Source organism: Ovis canadensis, chromosome 2 (genome assembly GCF_042477335.2).
Source record: "Ovis canadensis isolate MfBH-ARS-UI-01 breed Bighorn chromosome 2, ARS-UI_OviCan_v2, whole genome shotgun sequence".
Taxonomy (NCBI): Eukaryota; Metazoa; Chordata; class Mammalia; order Artiodactyla; family Bovidae; genus Ovis; species Ovis canadensis.
In genome coordinates, this window is record NC_091246.1 from 44,357,195 (window position 1) to 44,383,328 (window position 26,134).

General features: G+C 53.4%; 1 protein-coding gene across 2 annotated transcripts in view; it reads left to right on the top strand.

Moving 5' to 3' along the window:
- Positions 1–23,388, top strand: part of GFRA2 (GDNF family receptor alpha 2) — a 198,187-nt gene extending 174,799 nt beyond the window's left edge. For both annotated transcript variants that reach the window (XM_069576054.1, XM_069576055.1), the window contains 5 exons: positions 7,679–7,788; positions 8,440–8,580; positions 10,502–10,674; positions 21,266–21,319; positions 22,017–23,388. In XM_069576054.1, the coding sequence (XP_069432155.1) occupies positions 7,679–7,788; positions 8,440–8,580; positions 10,502–10,674; positions 21,266–21,319; positions 22,017–22,139 (601 nt within the window). In that variant the 3' untranslated portion in view covers positions 22,140–23,388. The remainder of the gene's footprint in view (positions 1–7,678; positions 7,789–8,439; positions 8,581–10,501; positions 10,675–21,265; positions 21,320–22,016) is intronic.
- The last annotated feature ends 2,746 nt before the right edge of the window (positions 23,389–26,134 follow it).

Genomic DNA, 26,134 nt, shown 5'->3' on the forward strand with positions numbered 1-26,134 from the left:
TGCAATGCAGGAGACCCAGGTTTGATCTCTGGGTCAGGAAGATCCCCTGGAGAAGAGAATGGCTATCCACTCCAGTGTTCTTGCCTGGAGAATTCCATGGACAGAGGAGCCTGGCGGGCTATGATCCATGGGGTTGCAAAGAGTCGGACATGACTGAGTGAGTAACACTTTCACTTTCAGATGCTAAAGCTATGTATTGGCCAGCATTGGAACGCTTTGGGGTTCTGGGGTGCAATTTACCATAGTATTATTCTAAGCCAGACAGATTGGAGAAAGCCTTTGTGCAAGAGAAGGTGTTTGCAACCTGGACTAAGGAAGAGATTTGTTCATAACAGGTACCTGTGCTTTCTTGACAGGTCAAAGCAAAGAATTGAGATATGTGTGTGTACTTAGTCATGTCCAACTCTTTTGTGACCCCATAGCCCGCCAGGCTCCTCTCTCCGTGGGGATTCTCCAGGCAAGAATACTGGACTTAGTTGCCATTTTCACCTCCAGGGGATCTTCCTGACCCAGGGACTGAACCCATGTCTTTTGCGTTACCTGCATTGGCAAGCAAGTTCTTTACCATTAACACCATTTGGGAAGTATACCCAAGTGTGACTGTTCTGTATAGGGATAGGTGTGTTTATGTGAGTACAAACGTGCATACTTCTAGCCATTTAACTGTGAACCTTCCTGGGCTACAGCCTGAAGCATTACTTTTTTCCATTGACTGGGTGATAACGTGTGCATATTTAAAGCCGAGACCAGGGAGTGGGCCTGAAGGGTCCATGCAAGCCCAGCTCTGAAGCCTGTACCATTTGTTGCATCCCTAAACTTTTCCTGCATTAGAGTCACCTGGAGGGCTGAGTAAAGTGCAGATTGCTGGCCCCTGCCTTTGGATTTCATATCTATTATATCTGGGGTGGGATCTGGAAAATTTGCATTTCTAACAAACTCCCACTTTTACACTTGGTGCTGTGGGTCTGTGGACTACGCTTTGAGAACTACTGAGCTATAGGAAGTCCACCCTCTCCCGCTGGCCAGGTCTGGATGGTTTGGCTTGTCTGGGTTGACCATGGCATTTCCAGCTTTGCCTCTTTTTCCCTTTGCAGGAGCACATCAGCCCATCAGATAGGGTTGCCAGATCTAATAAAGATACAGGCTACCCAGTTAAACTTGAATGCTGGAGAAACTGAAAAAAAAAAAAAAAGAAAGAAAGAAACTGGTATAAGTATATCCCAGATATTGCGTGGAATGTACTTATACTAAAAAAAAATTATCGTTGATCTGAAATTCAAATTAATTGGACATCCTACATTTAATCTGGTGGCTGTTTAATGAAATCGGGGGTCAAGTGTCTCTCTGCCTCTCCTGCTGCTTTCCTGTGGTTGAATAGGGTACAGCGGCTGATGAAACCAACCCAGAGGTCTGTGTGTTTGAGATAGATCCACCTGCTGCCCTGAGTGCGTTTGGCAGTCTTCGCTCCATCCCACTGAGAGTGGACTTGGCTCCTGTTCACTGATGGTTCTTCTGCTGGCTCTCTGTTTTTTCCCTTTGTCTGTCTGTCTTCTCTTTCTCTCGTGCTTTCTCTTATGCCATCTATCCTATGGGGCCTCTTCAAGGCAAACATCTGGGAAGCAGTAGGGCTGGTCGAGGAAAAGTCTGTTCCTGGAAGTGAGAACGGAGTCCATGAGACTGGGGAACTCACACCATCTGTAGGGACAAGTGGCAGCTGGCCCAAGATCCCCAGCTGGCTTGCTGCGCGTGATGAAAGGATAACATTTGCCTTGGAGACTGTACCTACTGGGACTGGACTGATTCACTTGTGGCTGGAGCTGAGAGTGTCACGGGCTTGGAGGAGATTGACGCCGCTGGTCTCTAATGCTGGTGGATGGAGCTGGCCGCTTGGACAGGGAGTGGGCTATGTGGGTCTGGCTGTGTCTTGAGGGACAGAGGGAAGCTGAACAAGCAAAGGCCTCCTGGAGACTTGGACACGGCGCCCTCCTAAATGGTCACTCTGGTTTGCCAAGGATGCTAAGGCTGAAGAAACAGAGTGACAGAAGGCCTAGGCACTGCCTTTCCCTCCACTGTTCCCCTCTGCTCCTCTCTCTACCCTCCCTGTGCTCTGAAGACAGCCATGGGGCTGCTGCCAAGGAAATAGGCCACAGCCTCGGAGGAGCGAGGTGGCCTTTCCTCGTTGGTCACCCTGGATCTGGCCAAGGGCCCCCTGCTGCTCCTGTGTCCTCAGCACAGCATGGACAGCGAAGTGGGGCAGGGAGGCGATTGTTCATCTGGGTCCAGCAGCGTGACTCTGGAGCCAGATGGAGAGATGGTGAGAGCTGTCATCTCTCCTTGATACACTCACCTTGTGCGGGGCTCAGACCCACCACAACAAGGCAAACAGGTATTTCTTCTACATCCAACACAGGAAAAGCTATTTCCTGTTTGCCAGTGGCAGGCACAGTGCTGGGGACAAGATGTCTGGACAAGAGAAAAAAGGTAAGGATGGTGCCTCCTCTCTGTGCCCAGCTCTCTAACAGACCCGACGAGGGAGCTAGGCTGGCATGGCCCACCCTGTTGAATAACTGGGGATGCTGAGCCCAGAGATACGACAGGCCTGCTCAAGGTCATGTGTCGGGCAAGCAGTGGACCGTGCGCGGCAGTGTGACAGCTGTTCCTCCTCTCCCAGCAGCTGGATCTGTCGTCCCCTTCTCACTGAGCATCGGAACTCTTTCCTCTTCTGCGTCCTGGCTTCCCTCTTCACTGGATGACCCCCTCTCTCTGGATGACCTTGTCTGTCACTGTGGCATCAATTTCTCATTTTCACATGTTCCCGCTGTCTCTAGCCTGGGGTCTGGTGATATTTTGAGGGGCATCGTGGACGTAAGGCTGCCAAGCACCTCAGCTTTCCCATGTCAGTGGTTGGAGACCCACCCTTGCAGAAGGGAGGTGAGGCCCATGTGTAGGATGGGGAGGTTGCTCAGGTCTGCTGCAGCAGGCATCATGCTCCTCCAGGAACTGGGCTGGCCCTGACCTCTGTGGAGGCCTGGCCCCAGGCCTGGTGGGCACTCAGCCCTGACCCCATCGGCTGGGATGTCCTTTCTGACATTTCACTGACATGTGTGCCATTCCCATCATTGGTCTGTCAGTCACATGGCGGGGCCTCAATACGTATTTGGAAATAAGAGTGGGTATCTACCACTTGTTCAAAGGCATTTGGAGGATATAGATGAAGAAGTCAGTAGAGTCTTCCACTCTGGGAATGTATGTTCCAGTTGGGGAGAGCAGACAGGGCCATATCAGTAAGTCTGTATGCAATTAAGTATGACATTGCCTTGTCCAGACTGGATATGTAGCTGGAGTACAGAGGTGGGAGAAGTCCACGTGGCTGGTGGGGCAGAAAGGGCTTCAGGTGCAGGACTGACAGTGAGCCCTTGAGGAGATGTAGGAAGGGGTTGGGCTCTCCATGTGATCAAATGGCATTAGTACGGACTTCTGTATTTTGGTTAAGAGATCCTGTTTTTAACTTCTCTTTGGTAGGGAGGAGATGGTAACTAGCATCTCTGCTTGTAATCTCACAGCCCCACGCCCTGCAGGAGTTCAGCCGTGGCTTCCTGCTGCCCAGCTGCAGTGCTCCTTGTTGCTGGGCCTGACCACATCCCCTTGGCTCTTTCTAGAGGGGGACCTTTGGCCACAGCAAACAGTGAAGTCTTTGAAGGTGCTGTGTTAGTGTCCTGTGGCTGCCTTAACAGAGTGCCACAGACTGGGTGGCTTAAAACAGAAACTTGAAAAGATATGGGTCTGTCAAACAGGGTGGAGTGAGTCAGAAAAACAAATATGTATTAACAAATACCTGTGGAATCTAGAAAAAATGGTACAGGGGAAGCTGTTTGTGTAGGTTAGAATAGAGATGCCCATGTAGAGAATGGGCTTGTGGACATGGGGAGAGAGGGAGGGGGGGATGAATTGGGAGTTGTGGAATTGGCATAGATACACTACCACATGTAAAGAAGACAGTTAGTGGGAAGCTGCTGTGCAGCACAGAGAGCTCAGCTTGGTGCTCTGTGATGACCTAAAGGGGTGGGTAGGAGGAAGGTCCAGAAGGGAGGGGATATGTGTACACATATGACTGATTCACGTTGTTGTACAGCAGAAACTAACACAACACTGTAAAGGAATTGTAATGCAATTGAAAAAACCCAGGAACTGATTTTTCACAGCTCTGGAGGCCAGAAGTCCAAAATCCAGGCGTTGGCAGGACTGTGCTCCCTGTGCGAGCTTGAAGGGAGAATCTGTTTGATGCCTTTCTCTCAGCTTCTGGTGTTGCCGGCACTCCTTGGCGTCCCTGGACTTGCAAGGGTGTGTGGATGTTTAGTAGCTTAGTCGTGTTTGGCTCTTTGCATCTCAATGGACTATATAGCCCACCAAGCTCCTCTCTCCATGGGTTTTCCCAGGGGAGAATACTGGAGTGGGTTGTCCTTTTCTCTGCCAGGGGATCTTCCTGACTCAAGGATCAAACCGGATCTCCAGCATTGATAGCCAGATTCTTCACCCCAGCACCACCTGGGAAGCCCAGACTTGCAGGTGCATCAGTCCAAATCCTGCCTGGATCTTCACATACATTCTCACTGTGTGTCTGTGTCTCTTCTCTTCTGCTTATAAGGACACCAGACATTGGATTGAGGGCTCACCCTAATTCACTGTGACCTCATCTTGCTATATCTGCCAAAAGCTTATATCTGAATAAGATCAGGTTTACAGGCACCAGGGGTGAACATCTGGCTCCTCGTGTGTGTGTTAGTCTCTCAGCCATGTCTGACTTGTTATGACCCCATGGACTGTAGCCTACCAGGCTTCTCTGTCCATGGGGATTCTCCAGGCAAGAATATTAGAGTGGGTTGCCATGCCTTCCTCCAGGGGACCTTCCCGACTCAGGGATCAAACTCAGGTCTCTCACATTGCAGGCAGATTCTTTACTATCTGAGCCACCAGGGAAGCCACGAGGCTCCTTGGCTGGGCAGAGATCACCTCTCATTGACCTTCATTCATTTGCTGGGCTCACGCAGCAGGATAGATGCCAATCTCACCATTCAAGACCAAGTCTTATTCTGCAGTGGTTGGGAGCTCGGTTGGAAGAGCTGTTTTTCCCTGTTTGGGGGACTGGGTGAGCAGATAGAGGGTGTGATTTATGGGCAGGAGGTAGGGTGGAGACAATGCAAATTTCCTTCTCTTTTCCTGCGGAGGACAAGATACTTTTGCAGAGGAGCGGGATGGGGGTGGGGGGCCTGCCAGAAGGGGCTGCCCTTGTTGTTGGAGTTCTGGGCTGGAGTTCTGGCTCCACTGCTCAGAAGCTCTGGGGTCCTGGGCAAGTTATTCAGCTCCTCTGAGGCTCAGCTTCTTCCTCTGTAAAGGGGGATGGGTCCTAACAACTGCTTGGGATATCTCAGAATTTTTGTGAGGACTTGGTCATAAAAAGTGGATGGGAATGGACCTCTGCTTAAGTCACGTTTTGATTGTGGTCAGTTATACACAACATAAAATCGGCCAGTTTCGCCATATTTGAGTGCACAGCTCAGTGGCATTGGGTGCACTCCCGTTGTTGTGCAGCCACACCACCATCCATCTCCAGAACGTTGTCATCTTCCCCGACTGTGAAAACAGTTTCTATTTATTGGAAAAATAAGGAAAATGAGTCCGCAAGAAGCAAGGACTCATCTGAGGTCTTGCAGTGAGTTAGGGGCGGAGCTGAAGCGAGACCCCGCCCTCTGGCTCTCAGCTTGGAACTCACCTTCCATCTCCTGCCCCTTGCTGTCTCTGCAGGCTGTAGGAGTTCAGGGACACATGAGGCTTCTTTGGGGTCAAATTGCTCTGGAGAGCTGCTGCTTCTTTCTCCTATACCCCTTTTCCTGGGACTGTGGTGCCTCCTGGCAAATCAGGATTTTCCCGTGGGAGGACCTAAGTGGATGCCTCCATTGAGGGTGTTCCTTTTAGGCTGTCCTGTTCTGGTCTCTCTCAACTTCTCATTTTTCTCTCTCTCTTCTCCTTCCTGATGTGGACAGAATTCCAGTGAAGGAGCAGGGGAGCTGAATTGGGGGTGATCTTTGAGGTGGCTTTGTGAGAAACACTGCAGTGTGGACAGAGCATGGGCAGGGTGGCGGATGGTCCTTCCTGTGGCTGCTGTAGCATTCTCATACACTACAGCCTCAGTAGTAGGGAGGCAGGCAGTGGTCCCAGCCCAGGCTGATGGCAACAGCCCTGAGGCCAGGGCACCAGGGCAGGAGGAAGAAGGAATAGAAATACCTGTGCAGGTTAGACTTGGGTGCCCTAGGCCTCCTGTGAACTCCACACAAGGTGCTAGGGGCTGGGGACAGGCAGGCTCAGACAGCGGCTGCCTTCCGGCAGCTCATGGTCATTCTGGGAACACAGAGCTGTGTGCAGGTGGGTACAAAGCAGTTTATCCATGCTGACAGAGAGGAGCAGGTGATGACAGGTTACGTCACCAGGGGAAGAAAATGCTGCCTTGCAGGGTTGAGGAGCTAGTGGAGGGACGGCCCTGGAGGCTCTGCTCTGATTTGATGTAGAGAAGGGTCAGGAATGCCCGAGGGATGTTCCATCCCAGGGGGACTCTTTTTTTTTTTTTTTTTTTTTAAACTTCCCTGGGAGTTGGTCCCACTGACCCATAGAAGGATCCTGTGAGGTGGCTGAAAGTGTTAGTTGTTCAGTCGTGTCTGACTCTTAGAGACCCCACCAGGCTCCTCTGCCCATGGGATTCTCCAGGCATGAATACTGGAGTGGGCTGCCATTTCCTTCTCCAGGGGATCTTCCTGACCCAGGAATCAAACCCGGATCTCCTGCATTACAGGCAGATGCTTTACTATCGGAGCCTCCAGGGAAGCCCTGTGAGGTGGCTGGGCAGGGGTTATTTATTTATTTTTTTGTCTGCTTCGGATCTTCGTTGCATCGTGCAGATCCTGAGTTGTGGCGCATGAACTCTCTCTCCCTATGGCTCCTGGGCGTAGTTGCTCCAAGGCATTGTAAGATCTTAGTGCCTGGGCCAGGGGTCAAACCCACATCCTCTGCATTACAAGGTGGACTCTTAACCACTGATCCCCCAGGGAGGTCCCTGGGCAGGGATTGTAGGGTGGCGGTAACAATGTGTTGAAGGACTTGGGAAAGGTCACCAAGAGTGTGACCAAGCAGGAAGCAGAGCCCGGCCTTCCTGTCTGAGCCCCAGACACTGTCAGCAAACCCACCCGGGTTCTCTGTGTTCCTCCAAGTGAGAGACCTGTTCAGAAGGGGCTTTGCCTAAACTGGGTGACTGGAAGGAGGAGAAGGGGGCGACAGAGGACGAGATGGTTGGATGGCATCACTGACTCCATGGACGTGAGTTTGAGCAAATTCTGGGAGATAGGGAAGGACTGGCTTCCCAGTGCTGCAGGCCACGGGGTCACAAAGAGCTGGACGCGACCGAGTGAGTGAGCAACAACAGAACTGGATGCTCGACTTCCAGGGAGTCCTGAACTCAAGGAGCTCCTAGCCTGAAACCCCCAAAACTTGTTTCCCCGCACCTTCCTCCTCTCTGTCCTTCCTGGCTTCCTCCTGCCCTGGGAGGCTCTGAAGGAGCTGCTGTGCCCTGGAGGAGATGGGAGGTCAGCCAGGTTAACCTGCTTTCTCCATGGTCTTCTCCTGACCCCAGGTCCCGGCTGGCGGACTTCCATGCCAACTGCCGTGCCTCCTACCAGACGCTCACCAGCTGCCCCACCGACAATTACCAGGCGTGTCTGGGCTCCTACGCTGGCATGATCGGTAAGCCACCCCAGCCTGGGATCTCAGTGGCTCCCGGCTGCCCCTGGCCCGGTTAGGGACTGAAGTCCAGTTCCTCCTCTGCCTGGTTTCAGATAAGAGCTGTGATGGGAGCTGGGGTTTTATCACAGGGGAGGAGCCCCAAGAATCTTAGGAAGCTTCCAAAATAAGAAGGGTGATGTTCATTGTGTGACATTCTAGGTTCCCCCCACTGAGCAGTTTACGTGGACTGTCTTATGTAAATCTCAAAACAGAGCTTTCTGAGTGGGGGTTAGGGCTCCACTTTACAGATGGGAAAACTGAGGCTTAGGGAAACTGAGTGACTTGCACATGTTCACCCCGCTGGTCGTTGCTGGCCCTGGGATGTAAACCCGGGAGAGAGCCTTAGTCTCCCTGACTGTTGGTGTAGGAGAAAGCCAGGGCCTGTGCTCTGGGTGGGGGTTCCCGAGCATCCCCTCTGCTGCCCTCTATGCTGTGACCCCCCTGCCGACCCTTGTGGTTTGGATTGTGAACTGTGATGTATATGTGTTTAGGGGTCAGGTGGGGGGGTGGGGTATGGGTCCCAAGCCTCCTCTATGATGTGCCTGGGTTCTGGGGACCAGGAGGGAAGCCTTACTGTTTGTCTATCCTGGGCCTCCCTGTCTCCCTGCCCAGGGTTCGATATAACACCCAACTACGTGGACTCCAGCCCCACGGGCATCGTGGTGTCCCCCTGGTGCAGCTGTCGTGGGAGTGGAAACATGGAGGAAGAGTGTGAGAAGTTTCTGAAGGATTTCACAGAGAATCCGTGCCTCCGTGAGTCCGCCCGCATCTGCCCCGTCAGGAGCCCTCCTGCCCCTCCCATCCTGGGGGCCCTGGAACTGTGCCGGGTCCTGCCCTCCGTCCCCCTGCAGTGGCTGGTGGTCCCTGTGGGGCTTCTCCAGTAGGGGGGTTGACTACGCAGACCACGGGTTTTGCACTCCTGGAGATGCTCCCCGGAGCTGTCTGGAGGCCCCTGGAGGCCTCAACCTTTGTCACATTAAGGCTGAAGGTTTCTAGTCTGTTATCGTGATGGTTTCACCAGGTTCCTTTGGGGACTGCCCTGTGATGAGGGTCTCAGCTTCTGTCACTTCTCCCTTTACGGATTGATTTCCCCTGGGAATTGGAGTCTTAAGTCATCAAACTCCTGCTAATCTGAAGGCCAGAGAGAGAAGTCAGCCACAAGCTCTGTCTGCCTGGTCTTTCTAGTCTGACACCCTCGACAACCCACCCACTGGAAGATCTCCTCCCCCTGTCCCTTCCTCTTTTCTTCCTTCTGTCCATCTGTCCATCCTGCCTTTCTGACAGCACTGGGAGTTTAGAGATGGAAGTCACAGAGCTTGTCATTGAGCAGCTCATCCTCTGAAGGGGGCCCACCGTTAGAGCATCATGGCCATCATAGTACAGGGCGCGCTGTGCCAGGGCGGAGGTCTGCAGAGGGTTCTGCCGGAGCACAGGGTGGGGATGCCCAAGACATCCTGGAGGTAAGCGTCCCTGAAGGCTTCTCGGAAGCTGGCCCACAGTGGATGTCGCCGGGCACTGGTCAGCTGAAGTGGCAGCAAGGGCCCGCTGGTCTGCTCTAGGCAGAGGTGGGTTTTGGGAACCTGTGGACCACTTAGCCTTGCCTCAGAGCATGAGGGTGCCTGGGGTTACCTGGACAGGTGGAGAGAGTCCTCCTCATGGAGGGGGGCAGGCAGACTTGAAGGCGTTTGGATCTTAGGGTCCTGCAGGTGGCAGAGGTGGTATGTGGGTTGGTGAAGGGGTGTTGGCAGGTGGTGCTGTAGTCAGATCTGATTTCGGAAGGCTTGCTCTCTGCTTCTTGTGTGGAGGGGGTGAGGGTAGGGATATGGTTCTCACAGGTGACCCAAAACCGAGTCCACTAGAGGATGTAGCAGGTGCCCCGGGGGAGGACGGTGCCCACTGATCCAGAGCAGTGTTGGGGGTGGGATGGGGAGGAGAGATGGGGGAGCGACCTCTCAGGGGTCAGCTCGTGGCTGGCAAGAGGGTGGTTAGGGAAGTGTCCTGGGTGACTGAGGTTTCGGCCTTGGGTGACTTAATGGAGAAGAGACGGCAGACCTTCAGTACTGGAAACATGGGGGGACGCAGTGTCGCAGTGGAGGGAGTGGCGCCTGGTCAGGCGGTGGCCTGAGGAGCTTGAGGTGCCTCTGGGGCTCGGAGGTGGAGCTTCCTGTAGGTCTTGTGTACATGGTTGGGTACTGGGGACACAGTTTTGTCCGAGAGGTCTCATTAGTTAGTCCTGAGTGAATCAGTGTAACTGACTGAGTGCGGGTGGGTGAGGCCACCTGGAGAGGGGGGCTGCATGGGGGCCTTTGGAATGCAGTGGGGGGCACGGCCTGCAGCACTGAATGCTGCAGAGAAGACAGCTCTGGCTCTGGGCACGGCCTGCTCCTCCCCTCCTGGCTCCGCATGCTTCCGCGTCTTCTCCTCTGTTCCTCTTCATTCCTTGTCCAGTACATCTCCTATTCCAGCTTCCCTTCTGCTCCTTTCTTCTCTGGGTATGAGACTTTGCTAGGTATCTGAAAGGGAGCTTCAGCCAAGTTAGTTCAGACAAGTTCCACCCTGCGCCCAGCTCCGGGGCATCACAGGGAACGGAGCTGTTGGGATACCTTCAGCTGAGGGGCAGAGTGACGGAGGGGCCGTTGATTTCTCTGTGTCTCCCTGCTCTCTTTCCCCACAGGGAATGCCATCCAGGCCTTTGGCAATGGTACAGATGTGAACCTGTCCCCTAAAAACCCCCCATTCCAGGCCACACAGGCCCCTCGGATAGATAAAACGCCTTCATTGCCAGATGACCTCAGTGATAGCACCAGCCTGGGGACCAGTGTCATCAGTACCTGCACATCTGTCCAGGTGAGGGGTCATAGCTCGGGCACTGGGGATACGGAGCTGGGGCAGCTGGAGGGCTGAGAGAAGAATCTAGTGTCAGGGGCAGGGGGGGAGGTTATAGGCAGGGGACCAGCGATGGGGCACACAACCTCCTCCCTTTGGGTCAGGACCCTAGAGGCAGAAAGAGCTGGTGGGAGTTAATTTTCCATGATTCATTCACTGGATATCACCTTGCAAGTATCAGACACCTGTTCTGACACAGGATTGTACTACATACCACAGGGGTGCCAGAAAAATGAGATGGTTAACATTCACTTGCCAACTACTGATGACCAGGTACTGTAGACTAGCTAGCAGACTCTACCTATTTCATTGAATTCTCACACAATGAGATGCTGGCATCCTTGTTTTACATACAGGAAGCTAGCCCAGGGGTGTTAGGCCACACCCTCAGGGTCACACAGCTGGTTAGTGGTGGGATAAGATCTCAAACCTACCTCTGACTCCACAACCCATGATGTTCATTTGTTGATCCATCCGTCCGTCCATCCAATGCGTGTGATGCACACGTTTTGGTCGAGATCTTATGTGAGATGCTAAGGAGACATTGGTGAGTGAGGCTGATAGAGTCTTGTGTTTTGTGGTCCTTGGTGCTATTGTTGAGGGTCAGACAGTTCAGCAAGCACCAGACATGGGGTGTGGTCAGTGCCGCAAGAGGGGACCACGTGGATGGCACCGGGGAGCCCATCACAGGGCTCCCCACTCAGCCTTTGTCTCTGCTGAGCTTCCCTCGTGCCATCATACCATTTGCTATAGTAGATTCTTTGCCTAGGATGTTGATCTGATTGGAACACCCCCCCCCCACACACATACACTCTCTCATACACACTGATATATACTTGTGCACACATTCACACCCTAGAAGAAAGAGTTTAAAAGAGGATCTGGTGCAGAATATCAGGGGAAGCAGAGGAGGGAGGGGATAGCAAGGGCATGGATGGTGGGGCATAAGGGATGTTTCAGGCAGGAGCTGGGGCTGGAATTCCCAAGGAGGGGTGGGGTCTGGAGTCCAGTCAATAGGGCTCAGTGTGGGCATGGCTGTGGGGGCAGCAAGAACGAGCCTGGCTGTGTAGGGCAATGAAGATGCAGTCTGAGTGGGGTGGGCTGGTGGGATCACCAGTAGACACGCTCTATGAAGTTTCATTCTTGCAAGATGAGTAAGAAGTCCTGGAGAGCTGGCTGCAGCCATGTGACTGTAGTTGACATGTTGTACTGTGTACTTGAAATTTGCCAAGACTTTAGATGTGTAGACCTTAGATGTGCTCAGCACAAAAAAAGAAATCAAACAAACAAACATAAAAAGGTAACGGTAGAGGTGTGAAGTGATGGATGTGTTGATTGACTCATGGTGAATATTTCACAGTACTTATCTGTATTGGATTGTGCACCTTAAATATATACAACATTTTTTGGCTATGCCTCGAGCCTTGTGAGATCTTAATTCCCTGACTAGGGATTGAACCTGGGCCTCCTGCAGTGGAAGTGCAGAGTTCTAACCGCAGGACCATCAGGGAATTTCCAAATACATGCAATTTTTGTTGGTCTATATAACCTCAGTAGCGCTTCCCTGGTGGCTCAGTGGTAAAGAATCTGCCTGCAATGCAGGAGCCTCAGGTTTGATCCCTGGGTTGGAAAGATCCCCTGGAGGAAGAAATGGCAACCCACTCCAGTATTCTTGCCTGGGAAATCCCATGGACAGAGGAGCCTGGTGGGCTGTAGTCCATAGGGTTGCAAAGAGTTGGACACGACTGCGTGACTAACACTAACAGTAACCTCAGTACCACCAGAGATAAAGAGCAGCGGGCTTTCAGAGTCTTGAGATGAGACCTGAGCAGGGATGGGGCCCGGCAGAGGCATCCAGGCCCCTTGGGCATCCCCTGCTGGTGCCCATCCTGGTTGGGAAGCCCACTCCCTCTTCCCTTCCTTGTGGACACCCGACCTCCAAGTGCCCTCGGGCCTGCCCAACGTGGCCCCTCCACGCCCTGCTCCCCTCCACTAGGCCACCCCTCCTGATTGGGGCTGCGGTGTGCACGTCACCCTTGGGCAGCTCCTAATTACACTGAACATGCTTCAGCGGCTGCCGGCGGGGTTCAGGGGCCGCTCCACAGACAGTCACCAGCTCAATTTCATGCTAGAGCAACGGGCAACTTGGCTGGTGGGGCTGTGCCACGTCAGGTGACCAGGCTCTGGTCTGGTCCCCAGGTCCCTCTGGGCACTGCCAGCCTTCCTCCCCTGCCCCTCGGGGCTGGCTAACCCAGGAGATGCCCACTCAGGGGGCCGTGGACCCTCCTTAGGCCTCTCAGAGAGTCGCCGCGGGCATGGAAAAGTCCAAAGCTGGGGTCCCGTGTCTGCCGCAGTCCTCTACACGCCTGGTGACTCCGACTCCATTTTCTACCCCTGTTTCCCTCCAGTGCTTTGCTGAACCATTGCCTGGTTTCTTTCAGCCCCAGCTTGGGGCTGCAGGCTCACTGTCTGGGGTCTGATCTTACACTCGGTTTGATTACAGGGCGGTTAATGTATGATCTCTATGGAAGACGATGTGTATGAGGAACCTTACCTATATGTTAGGTGTTTTGAATCCCAGGGTGGGGGGAGCTGTCTGGCTGGGGGATCCTCCAGGCCTGTCCCCTGTAGACCCCCTTAGGTCTATTGACTAAGTCACTCTGGGCAGGACAGCACGGGGGGCCTTCCTAGGAGAGGGACCCATCCATCACCATCCCTACACCCCCATTTCTTCTCTCAGAAACAGAAAGGGAAGTGCTTTTGTCTTTGTTTTTAAAGTTTTTGGCATGTGGGATCTTAGTTGCCCTACCAAGGACTGAACTCACCCACTGCAGTGAAAGTGTGGAGTCTTAACCGCTGGCTGCCAGGGAGTCCCTCTGATTCTGCCCTAGTCTTTTAGAGACTACGGCTACTGCTGCTGGAAGTGCCGCGGGAATAAGGCTGCATCTCTGCCCTCGGCTTGGCTGGAGGCTGGTGTGGGTGGCCTGTCCTTCCTCAGCTCTGCCAGCTTGGAGGGGCCCTGTGGTGGCCCTTGGGAATGACCGCAACCCATGGTGACAAAAGGGAGTCTCTGAGGGCAGAGATGGGGAGCTGAGCCGGGGAGGGAGGGGGAGGAAAGCTGTGCATCCCAGACACCCCTGGAGAGAGAGGCGAGGTTATTTAACTGTCCTCCTCCTCCTCCTCCACAGGTGGATCCTGGGGGAAGCCTTAGGGACCCTCTTCACTGACTCAGACATGGCAGCCAGCTGGTGACCCTGCATGAGTGATTGGATGTCAGGGGTGAAGCGCTCTCAGGGCTGCTTCCCAAACCTCAAAGGGTGGAAGCCCAGTGAGGACGGTGGCTTGTCCCAGCCTCTGCCTTCCGGACAGTTTTCTCTGCCTGCATTGTGCTGTTACCTTCTCTGTATCTGCTCCCCCAGAGGACTTTCCCACAGTGGGGGCGGGGTCTGGTGACAGAGGAACTCTTGTCCCCACGGAGGGCAGCTGAGCAGAAATGTGGGGGGTCTTGGTACCAGAGAGGAGCCGGCAGCCGGGCAGACCCCGAGCTGGCCCTCTGTCTGGGGTCCTTGATGCTGTCTAGAGGCTGGCTCTTGTATGTTTCCACTCCTGGCTGTGGTCCCCTCTCTGGGTGGCCCTGCCGGCCTGGTGCTTTCTGGAGCTTGGAGAGAGTGCAGCAGGATCTGCAGAATGGTATCTCCTTCTGTCCCTGTTCTCTATCTCTCTCACACACACATCCCCAGTGTGAATTCCATCTCTTCTACCCAATGGTCCCTAGAGTGGAGAATCCATAGGAGGCTGTTCTACCTTGTACCCTCATCCAGGGTCCTTTGTTTCTGAAGCCCATGGTGCACCCCCTGGGGTAGGCCCCAGGTCCAGGCTGAGCAAGATGCTGGCCCTTGAACTTGTCAGTCCCTCTGAGTAGAGGGTGTCTCCCTCCCCTCTCTTCAGCTCTCTGCCTTTGAATCCTCCTTGGATGCTGTCCCTTGGGTGGCCTCCTGACTGAACTCTGGCCAAGCTGCCTTCTCCTTGCTTAGGGCTCCTGTTCGAGACCCTCTGGCCCCCATCAGGATGTGTTCTGCTCCCCCAACCAGACGAGCATCCCTGGAGGACAGGAGCTGCATGGCCCCTTTTGTTGTTGTTGTTGAGTCACTAAGTCGTGTCCAGCTCTGCGACCCCGGGGACTGCAGCTCGCCAGGCCTCCCTGTCCTTCACCATCTCCCGGAGCTTGCTCAAACTCATGTCCATTGAATTGGTGATGCCATCCAACAATCTCATCCTCTGTCACCCTCCTTCTCTTCCTGCCCTCAATCTTTCCCAGCATCAGTCTTTTCCAGTAAGTCAGCTCTTCATACCAGGTAGCCAAAGTATTGGAGCTTCAGCTTCTGCATCAGTCCTTTGAATGAATATTCAGGGTTGGTTTCCTTTAGGATTGACTGGTTTCATCTCCTTGCTGTCCAAGGGACTCTCAAGAGTCTTCTCCAACACCACGGTTTGAAAGCATCAATTCTTCGATGCTCAGTCTTCTTTATGATCCAACTCTCACATCCACAAATGACTACTGGAAAAATCGCCCCCTTGGTAGCCCTTATAACCAAGTGCCTAGCACCTGGCATCAAGTGGATGCCCCACACAGGCTGACAAGAAGAGCCCAGGGTCCTGGTCATTGGGTTTATGGGGACTTGCTGCTCTCTGTTCTAGAAAATGGTCTGTTTCGTTGCAGGCAGCTCTGTTCAGCTTCGCTCCCTCTCATTGATGCCTTCTGTGTGCCATGAGGTATGAAGGTGAAGTCTTTCTGCCAAGGAAGCAGGAGGATTGGGTAGAAGGCTGTCCTGTCATGTGATGGAGCTGCACCAGGGTGGCACAGTGTGGGCGGGGCACACTGGCAGTGGGTTCCCACTTTGCCTGGACTTGGTTTGTTTTTAGTATCCTTGGCATTCCCTGTGGGTGGCTCTGGGCCAGTTTGCAGGGCCCCATCAGGTCACCTGGAGTCTCATCTTCCCCAGGGCTGCAGGACCTTAGTAACGGAATTTCTCCTTTGCATTCCTTGTCTCTATTAGCCAGTTTCTGCTCTCACTCTTGCTACTGCTCGTGAAATTTGGGGGAATTAAAAATGAGTTTGATGGGCTTGCCAAGAGTCCCACCTCCATCTCCCCCTCCTCCTCCCTATTCTCTGGATGGGTCTCTTACTGGGCACACAGGCCTATGGCCATGGGCCATAGGCCCATGAGCATGGCCCCAGAGGCCCATGAGCATGGCCCCAGAGGCCCATCAGTGCCTATTATGTATATATTTCTCCCATCCAAGTACTAACCAGGCCCAACCCTGCTTAGCTTCTGAGATCAGACAAGATCAGGCACATTCAGGATGGTATGGCTGTAGAAAGTATATTTCTTATTTACAGACTCGGCCCAATTCAAAGCTTTGAGAGGCTAATGTATTTCTTCTTTTCATCTCTTTCTTGTAGTCACTCATTTATTGAACATAAATTCACTGCATGTCACTCTGTTGCAGACACTGAGGCTGACCAGCATGTGAGGCCTGTGCCTTGGTCCTCATACTGGTGGGAGGGTCAGAATGCATGCTGGCTCAGAGAATTATGGGGCAGGAAGTGATGGGCACACCAAGGGACAGATAAGGTGTTATGGGATCCAGAAGAGGAAGCTGCTTTGGAAGCACAGGATTCATGGAGCAGGCGGACCTTGCTCCTGGGCCAGGAGGAATAGGGAGAATTGATGGATGACGTAGGGATGCAGACACATGGAATGGGGAGGAGTGGGAGAGGAGGGAGCCAAGGCAGGGAGTCAGGACAGTGCAGAGCAGCTGAGGAGGGGCTCTGCTGCCGAATCTGGCCTGCTGCCTGCTTGGATAAATCAGGTTTTACAGAACACGGCCCCACCCAGTTGTCACATATGGTCCATGTGCTGTAGGCAGAGCACATGTAGGTGGGATGGACGTGATGGCCAGCAGAGCCTAAAATCGTAATTCTTTGACCCTTTGTAGAAACATCTCCCCCTGATCTTTGAAAGTGAAAGTGAAAGTCGCTCAGTCATGTCTGACTTTTTGCAACCCCATGGACTATATGATCCATGGAATTCTCCAGGTCAGAATACTAGAGTGGGTAGCCTTTCCCTTCTCCAGGGGATCTTCCCAACCTAGGGATCGAACCCAGGTCTCCTGCATTGCAGGCAGATTCTTTACCAACTGAGCTATCAGGGAAGCCCCCTGACCTAAAGGAACACAGATCATGAGTTTGTGAGAACACAGAGTTCTGATATGGGAAGGAGGGGATGGCAAGTCAAACCTGATTTGCAGGATGAAGTGGTGACTGTGAACAGGTTGCTGAAAGCTTTTGAACTGGGATGTCGTGATGCGAAGTGCGATTTGAGAAGATAATCTGACAGCAGGTGGAGATTGATTGTCAGGCGAAGGAGACTGGGGAACTGTTAGCAGATCTTTGCGATAGTCAGTGACAGTCGATAGTCATCAGTAAGAAAGGAGGGCTTGCATTAGGGAGGTGGCGGGGAGGGGAGGATGAGGAGTTCCTGGGCATGTGTAGGGGGAGGCACTGAGGCCAGGGGCACTGAGATTGGAGGCAGCGGTTGTGGTGGGGAGGGTGGAGACAGGAACAGAAGCAGGAGACAGGATCGGCCAGTTCCAGCCAGAAGTTTTCTCTTAGAGGTGGTGGTGGTGGTGGTGTTAACTGCTCAGATCCCATGGACTGTAGCCTGCCAGGCTCCTCTGTCCATGGAATTCTCTAGGCAAGAACACTGGGGTGGGTAGCCATGCCCTCCTCCGGGGGATCTTCCTGACCCAGGAATCAAACCCCGGTCTCCTGCAGTGCAGGTGGATTCTTTGCCATCTGAGCCACCAGGGAAGCCCTTCCCATAGAGACAACACTATATTTGGTCCCTGGCACCTGGGCTGGACCCACAAGGCCCTGGGACTGCCAGATGCGGCTTTGGGAGTATGGACAGAGGTGGCCAGAAAGATGAGGAAGGTGATAATTTCCTTCCAACTTCCTGGGCAAAGGGCTTCTGTGGGAGAAATTTCTAGAAGGATGAATCTTATCTCTGCTGCCATCCTCCTCCCTCCCTGTTGCTAAGATAATCGGCTGAGATGGACATCAAAGGTGGCCTTGGTGGGGTGTGGCCTCAGAGGACAGCCTGCAGCATGGTGGGGTGTGGGTGGGGAGGACACAGCCTCTCCCCTCCGCCCCCCCCCCCAGACCCCCCCCCCCGCCCCCGCCTTAGCTGAACTGGTATGGAGTTGACTGTGTGGGTGTTTATTTCTCTCATCAGGATGTGAACAGGGCTGTGACTCATTCATCTTTGGAACCTCCTGTGGGGAGCAGTGGGAGAGTTAATGATGAGGGAGGCGGTGAATTTGAGCCTAAGCCTTGTCCATTGGGTAGTGGAGCCCCTAGCTCTACACCTCCTCCATCCGCCACTGGCAGAAAAGGTCGGCTGACCAGCAAAACACCTGCACTGTCCTGTGTGCCTCGGACTGACGTCTTGGGCTTGCCCTGGGCGGGGTGGGGGGGCTACTGCAACCTTCACTCCTTCACTGTCTGCCCTGGGTTTTCTGGAAGTCAGGTGGCAGGGTGGGATCTCCATGGGGCTGGGGCTTCTCCCTGGCTTTGCTTCCAGGGCTGGGGTAGCCACAGTCCACCAGCTAAACCCAGTCTCACCCTGCAGCCCCAGTGCTGGGAGTGTGCTGGATACAGGCTCCGCTTGGCTCTGAGTCATGCTCGGGGGTTAAGGGGCCTTTAAACTTGCCTATGCGGAGGGAGTGGCAGCCCACTCCAGTGTTCGTGCTGGGAAAGTCCTAGGAACAGAGGAGCCTGGCGGGGTACAGCCCATGGGGCCACACAGAGTTGGACACCACTGGGTGACTGAGCACACACGTGCACGTACTTGGCTTTGCTGTGCCGCATGCGTGGTCTCATGCATCTTCACGGTGGGTCAGGGAGGTTTGCTTGAGTGTAGATCACTATCTTATAGACGAGGAAGCTGAGGTGCCAGGAGATGAAGGGATTCGCCTGGGGTCAGTGGCTGAACCGACTGGAAGCTTGGGCTGTGGTCTCTGGGGCCCTTCCTTCCTTGGATAGCAGGGCTCATCCATAGCAGGGACACCAAGGTTTAGGGCCCTGCAGTCTAAAAAGGAAAGGCTGGGATGGGTCTCTGAGGACAGCATCCATCAGCTGGATTTGGCTGCACTTGAAGGCAGTTCTTGAGGACAGCCAGAGGAAGCCCAGTGTGTTGCTGGGCCTCTCAGCACACGTTCACTGTGGGCCAAGTCAACCCTGAAGCCTGCCTGGCAGAAATGCCATTGGCTCGGAAGGGCTTGGGCAAGTTCTGTGGGTGACGGATCCCAGGTGGGTCACTGATAGAGCCTGAGGAGGGTCCTGTCCTAATCTTTATGGAGCCAGTCCTTTCCCCACCAAGTCCCTGTGGCCCCACCAGAGACCACACACTGGGCGGGAGACCACACGCTGGGTCGGAGTCCTTTGGCCCTGGCCCTGGGAGATGGCATCCCTTTCTCACAATAATATGGGTCTGAGGAGGGGGTGAAGGGCCCTCTCCTATTCCTTCCCCTTCTCCTCTTTTTCCTCCTCCTCTGCCCCCCGCCGCCCCCCATCAGCTCCCTCTTCCCCCTTCTACTCTCTCCCTCCCTCTCTTCTCCCTCCCTCCCCTTCTTCCTTGCCCCGTCCTCGCATCTCCTTGGACTCACTGTGGTTGGAGCTGACTTGGTCCTGGGCAGTGGAATCCAGTCCCTGGATCCTGTAGAGCCTTTGAGCAGACACCCTTCTGCAGAGTCCCTGGTTGGTGGCTTGGCCAGGCTAGACCTTGGCACTTGCTGCTCCTGGTGCTGTGGTCTTAACTTCCTGGGTCTTGTCCCTGGTTCCACCTCGTCTGTGCTCATTGTCACCATGATCACATCTCCTCCATGAGCAGTGACTCTGCTCTTGGCTGGGGCCTCTGTGTGACAGCTGGGGCCTTGTTTAGCTGACCAGATGCCCTGGGTGGAAGATTGCCTGTAATGTTTAAGGTATTATTAATACTTCTGGCCAGAAGCAGTGATTTAGGCATAATTTCTTGAGCTTTCCAGTTGCTTCTGGTGGCCAGAGCCAATGGCCAGGATAGAATCATCATACCCGCCAGCTGGTTCCCGTGGATCACTATTACGATAATGGCAACAAAGGGCTGATTTCATGCACACCCTCTGGTTCTCATTCCTCACCTGGACCACAGAGCTCCCAGATGCCACACATCTGTTTCAGAGGAATGGCTAACACCTGATACCATCGCCAGATGTCTGCCTAACTGGCCCCAGTGGCAGACATCACTAATCAATCACAGCTGTCTTCCCCATGAGCCCAGTGAGGACTCATGATCTTTCTGGAGCTGGCACTCAGGTGTCAGTTCTGATCTGCAGCATTCATTCATTCATTCTCATTCATTCGTTCACAGACTTGTTAATGGATGACAGTTAACAAATGTTAACTGAGTACAGTAAGTCCCCTACATACGAACCTTCAGGTATCAAACTTTCAAAAATGTGAATGTGTGTTCATATGTCCACTCATGTAAGGTGTAAGTGAAACTGCAGTTTGCTCTCCATCTCCTATTGCTGCCGATCCTTCATTTCTGCCATCTCCCATCTCCTCACCCTTCTGCAGGCAGTAACTCTTCTTGCCTATTCACTCAGTCCCTGCCCCTGTGTGCCAGCTCTTGTACTATATTACTGTACTTTTCAAGGTAATGAACTGTGAGATTAAAAATGTTTATTTTTTTGTGTTTGCTTGTTTTTATGTATTATTTGTATGAAAAGTATAAACCTAGTACAGTACAGTACTGTATGGCTGACTCATTGGAAAAGACCCTAATGCTGGGAAAGATGGAAGGCAAAAGGAGAAGGGGACATCAGAGGATGAGATGGTTAGATAGCGTCACTGACTCAATGGACATGAATCTAAGAAAACTCTGGGAGACAGTGAAGGACAGAGGAGTCTGTGTGCTACAGTCCATGGGATCGCAAAGAGTCAGACACAACTTCACAACTGAAGAATAACAACAACCATATAGCCGAGTTAGTTGGGTACCTAGGCAAACATTGTTGGACTTAATGAACAAATTGGACTTAGAAATGTGTTTCCAGAATGGAACTTGTTTGTATGTAGGGTACTTACTGTGTAACGTATATTGAGCTGCTGTTATGCAAGGACAAATAGTATGGTCCTTGCCTCGTCAAGTGGAGCTCTGAATGTGGTAGTCAAACCTGGGAGCACCTTATCACTCTATGATGCTGTCGGTTTGGAGGGCAGAGTTAGAACTCTCTTCTTCAGGAGCCCAGAGGAGACAGGACTTAATCACTGCAGGTATCAGAGGAGGGCACAGGTCCTTGTGTTGCCAGTGCTCTCTGTGTGTACCCTGCGATGCCAGCAGTGGATGGCACGGCTGCTAAATGTGGGATCCCATCTGAATCTGGGGACAAAGCCTGGCCAGAGACCCAGCCATGTGACCCACCCTTACTAGTGCCTTCTGTCCCGCAGGAGCAGGGGCTGAAGGCCAATAACTCCAAAGAGTTAAGCATGTGCTTCACAGAGGTGAGTGAGGGGCAGAGTGGGGGTGGGTGCAGGGGCTGAGTGGGGAGGGGCATTGTTTTCTAGGCGAGGCTTGTTCTTGGAGCCCCCAGATTCCATAACACAGGCTGGGCTAGCTCAGCTTCCAGGCTGCCTGAACCGGGGTGGGCGCTCACTCTGTAGGGGGCGAGGATGGGTGGGTGTAGAAGTTACAGCCAGGGCCTTTCCTTGTCTCTTGGGGGAGATGCTCAGGCTGCTCTGAGGCGAGATCCTGGCAAGCCCTCCTGACTCTATAGACATGTGCACCCAGCAGCCTGCTCTGTGCTGGTTCTGGAACACTCCACAGAGGTGGAGAGATGGAAAAGGACCTGGGCCCTTCCTTGAGGGAGACCCAGCACAGGACTATATCTATGTGCGTGCCAAGTTCCTTCACTCGTGTCCGCCTTTTGGCAACCCCGTGGACTGTAACCCGCCTGGCTCCTCTGTCCATGGGATTCTCCAGGCAAGAATACTGGAGTGGGTTGCCATTTCCTTCCCATGCAGGGTCTCCTGCGGGGACCCTAACCCTAACCCTTCTCCAGCGGATCTTCCCCATCCAGGGATTGAACCTGGGTCTCCCTCATTGCAGACAGATTCTTTACTATCTGAGCCACCAGGGAAGCCCAGCCCTACTGACTCTTGTCTTTTTCTCTGTTTCTCTCTCTCTCCTGCTTGGCCGCAGCTCACAACCAATATCATCCCAGGGAGTAAAAGGGTGATCAAACCTAACTCAGGCCCCCGCAGAGCCAGACCGTCGGCTGCCTTGACTGCTGCATCCTTCCTGATGCTGAAGCTGGCCTTGTAGGCTCTGGGGATCCCGTCGGGAGAATTCTGAAAGCTACACGGATGAGAACACCCGCCTGACAAAATGGAAACACACACAGACACACACACACACACACACTTTGCAAAAAAAAAAAAAAGATGTTTTTTCCCACTTTGTCTCTGAACCTGTCTCCTCCCAGGTTTCTTCTTTGGAGAAGTTTTTCTAAACCAAGCAGACAAGCAGGCGGGCAGCCTCAGAGCTGGCCCAGAGGCCCCCTGGCTGGGGAAACCCCGCGTCGAGGAGGGCACACGGCAGGTCTAGAGATACCCTTCACTTTTCTCTGGGGGTTTTCCTCTCTGGGCCCTGCTGACATGGGACCAGACGACACCCCTGCTACCCAGGGGCATGGGCGGGGCCAGGATGGCTGCTGTTCTTCTCAAGCTCCCCAGTAAGGGGACCTGCTGGGGACTGGCGGGGGGCGTCAGGCAGCAGGGCAGCAAGGCTGACCCCTGGGGGTCCAGTTGGGCACCGTCAGCACCTCCACTTGGCTTCCAGGATGGAGTTTATTTCACGTCCCTTCTCTGAGGGCTGGATCTGGCCTGTGGATGGGTGTGGTGCTCTCCCCTTGATCCCCACTGTAGCATGGGGGGGAGGGCTGGGCAGCTCCGGGGGGCTTGTGGAGCCCAACCTGCCTGGGAGACCCCACTGGGGGTTGGGAGCAAAACTTGGGAACCACCTCAAGGCGGCTTCTTCCTCCTTGGTGGCAAAGAACCTCCTTTGAAATCAAAGAGAAATGATTCCTTATCCACCCCCTTGGTTTCTTGTGGGTCCCTTTGGTGGGTCTCCCTTTGGAGGGAGGGGCCAGGCGCTGAGACTGAGGAGACCACCGTGGGCCGTCTCTGGTCTCTGCGACTCCCTCCATCACTCTCCTCCCTGCCTCACTTGCCCACCTTCTCTCCTCATTTCTGAGACATATGCCCAATGCCCACTGTATGTACATAACGCAGCTCCTTTCTCAACATATATGTATATACACATCTGTATACATATATCGTGTGGTTCCCTCTCCTTTCCTTTTTTTAAGAACCTATGGAAATAATACCCTAACAGATGAGCGAAAATGTATTATTGTAAAATTTATTTTTTTTAATAATGTTGTCTATATGGGGGAAGAAAAGGAGGTGGGCTCCCTGTGTTTCTGCCCCAGTCGGGCTGATGGGGTCGTGGAAGGGAGTTCCTGATTGGTATCACGCGTAGCCGAGGCTCCAATAAACGTACTAGGAAGCAATCTGCCTCCTGCTTCACTCTGGGTGTGCTGCCTCCCCTGGTTTGTCCTTGGCCCGGTGCCAGCGTCTCCGTTGCATTCCTGGGGAGCCCTGGGAGAATGTGTGTGTCCATGTGTATACACGTGTGTCTGTCCATTGTGTGTCCTCGGGCCAGGTACTGGGGTTCTGCATGGAGACGATTTTACATTCCCTGGGTCTGAGTTCCTGGTTGTGCTGAGCCTACCAGTTCGTTCACCTGTCATCTCCTCCCTCTTGTCCCAAACAGGCCAATGCCTCCTGGCCCCAAACTGGAAGAGAATAGAAGTAGCCGTGGGGATGGAGGATGGGAGACAACCTGATGTCGCTTCTCGTGGATGTTTTTGTTTTAAGGATGGCTGCTTGGCCCTGTGAGGTGGCACAGTTGGTCTTCCTGTGGGGACTCCTGTTTTTTTTTTATGTGGTTGTGAAGGCTGGGACCTGGCCTCCTGGGTCCCAGCCTCTGATGGAGGGGCAGTGAGCCAGCCTGCCCTCTTCCCCAGCCACTGCTAGCCTTCCTGTGGGTAGAGCAAGGTGGAATGGCCCTTCAGCTGGGAATCTATATTCTTTGCAAACAGCAAAGACTGGTTCACTTAGAAGCCTTTGGGGAAGGTGGCCCACAGAGTGGGTGGGAGGTGGGGGACCCAAGGAGGTTTGGGCAGGAACCAAAAGACATTTGAAAGGATAGAAAGCAGAATCTACAAGGTCAGAGTGCTGCCCCCTTTGTGATGAATGACAACAACCATATCCAGTTGGCTGAACTGGGGCCCTGTGCCTATCTCCTGCCCGCCTTGGGTGTCACGCTGTCCAGTCGCTAAGTCAGGTCCAGCTCTTTGCAACCCCATGGACTGCAGTACCCCAGGCTTCCCTGTTCTTCACTATGGCATCCTTAATGGGAGATAAGCCCTTGCCTTGCATCATGGGGAGAGATGATTTCCCCAAAGGAAACAGAGGTGCCTTTATGAAGGAGGAATAGAGGCTGGAGAGCTTTACTGTGCCTTAAAACATCTCCCCATTCAGGTATCCCATAGCTAAAATTTTCCATTAAACATTCATTCCTTTGGCTGAGACAATTCCTGTTCTCCATGACCCTCTAAAAATATGTAAATAAAACTGTGAAGAATAAAGTTTTACTATCTTAATGTTAATTAGTTTAATGATTTGAATGGATCTTAGTAACATTAAGACATTTGGGCCTAGACATTGAGATTAGGCTTGGGGGGCAGGGATGGGGAGAGAAGCAGGAAAGATCAAAGCAAGATTGGTAGGGGCCACCACCAGAGAGTCAGAATTACTTTTGGGTTCTTTTGGGGAGTCAAACACATGATGTATAGGCCCACTGTGCCTTTACTCCAGAGTCAGCAAAGTCTGTAAAATAAGGATTTTTTTTTTTTTTGCCACTAGTCTCATGGGGATTCCTGATCTGGGGCATGCATCCATTAGAAGCCTATTTTATTCTGTTTTCTAGGGTCTAGTGTGTTGCACAGACTGAAACCCTATAAAGATGCTTCTTCCCCCCCGGGGGAAGCTTCCAACCTGGGATGATTTTGGTTCTGCTAAGAACCCAGACCTCAGCTTCCGACCTGGCTCTTTCTCCCGCCGCCCTCCTCTCAATGCAGCTAGGACCACTCAACCAGGCTAAAGGCCCAGCAGAGACCCAAAGTGGTGGTGGGGAATCCAAGGAGGCTGGTTCAGAGGCTCAGAGGACTTGGCATCCAGGGGGCCATGCCCTGGCCCTGGTGGCCCTAGTGTGTGAGCCTCATGGCTGGGCCCTTGCTTGTTCAGAGATTAGAGACAAAACTGTTATCTTAGTTCTCTGCACCCCAGGCCCTGTTTGGAGGGCAGGTTTCCCAGGAAACCCAACCTTGCTCTTGCGAGGCCTTCCGAGGACTTGATCCCCAGGCCCTAGCTGGGCCCGGCTCTCTCCACCAGACCTTCAAGAGGCCACGCAGCTCAAGGATCAGAAAGAGGATATGTTGAGGCAGACCTGGAATTGAATTCCAAATGTGCTGCTCACCAGCTGGGTGGCCACGTTCAATCTAAGCCTCAGTTTCTGTGTAAGGCAGCCAGCAGCCCTGCCTCCTAAGAGGTTGGGGTTGAATGGAATACCCTGCCAGGACCCTCACATTCAGCTACTGCCCTCCCTTCAGCCACACCCCTCCCTTCTGCTAGTGGCTATCTGACCCTGCTCCTGGATTCTCAGCCCCTGCCTGGCAGGCAGGGCCCTCCTCTTGGCAGCTGGAGGATCTGCTCTGGGGTCCATCCTTGGAGCTTCTCTCTTCCTCCTCCTCCTCTGTGTCTCGAGAAACTTTCACAGATTCCCTGTGGCAGAAACAAGAAACGGCCACCATTAAGCCCCTGCACGGTGCTCTTGGAAGCATTGCCAAGTGGAGTTAAGAGGACAAGCAGAGTTGGGGAGAGGGAAAAAGGAAAGTTCCTCCTGTTGGTAGAGCAGAGTTGATTTGATCTGCGAGTCTCTGGGGACACTGGCTACAGAACACCTACGTGTCACACTCTCCTGAGTCCACTCTCGGAGTGTCTGCCCCTTCTCCACGCAGGAAGGCAGAAGATGTGGCACTGCTGTGGGTGCGCCAGCTCAAAACAGGCCAGGATGCCGTGACTGGCCTTGGAAACTGAAGGAGGCAGGCTGGCGTGGGGTCCCTGGTGGGGCCCAAGCCCAGGCCAGAGAGGCTTTGCTCCCAGGGATTCTTGGGAACTCACTGCAGAGTGGGA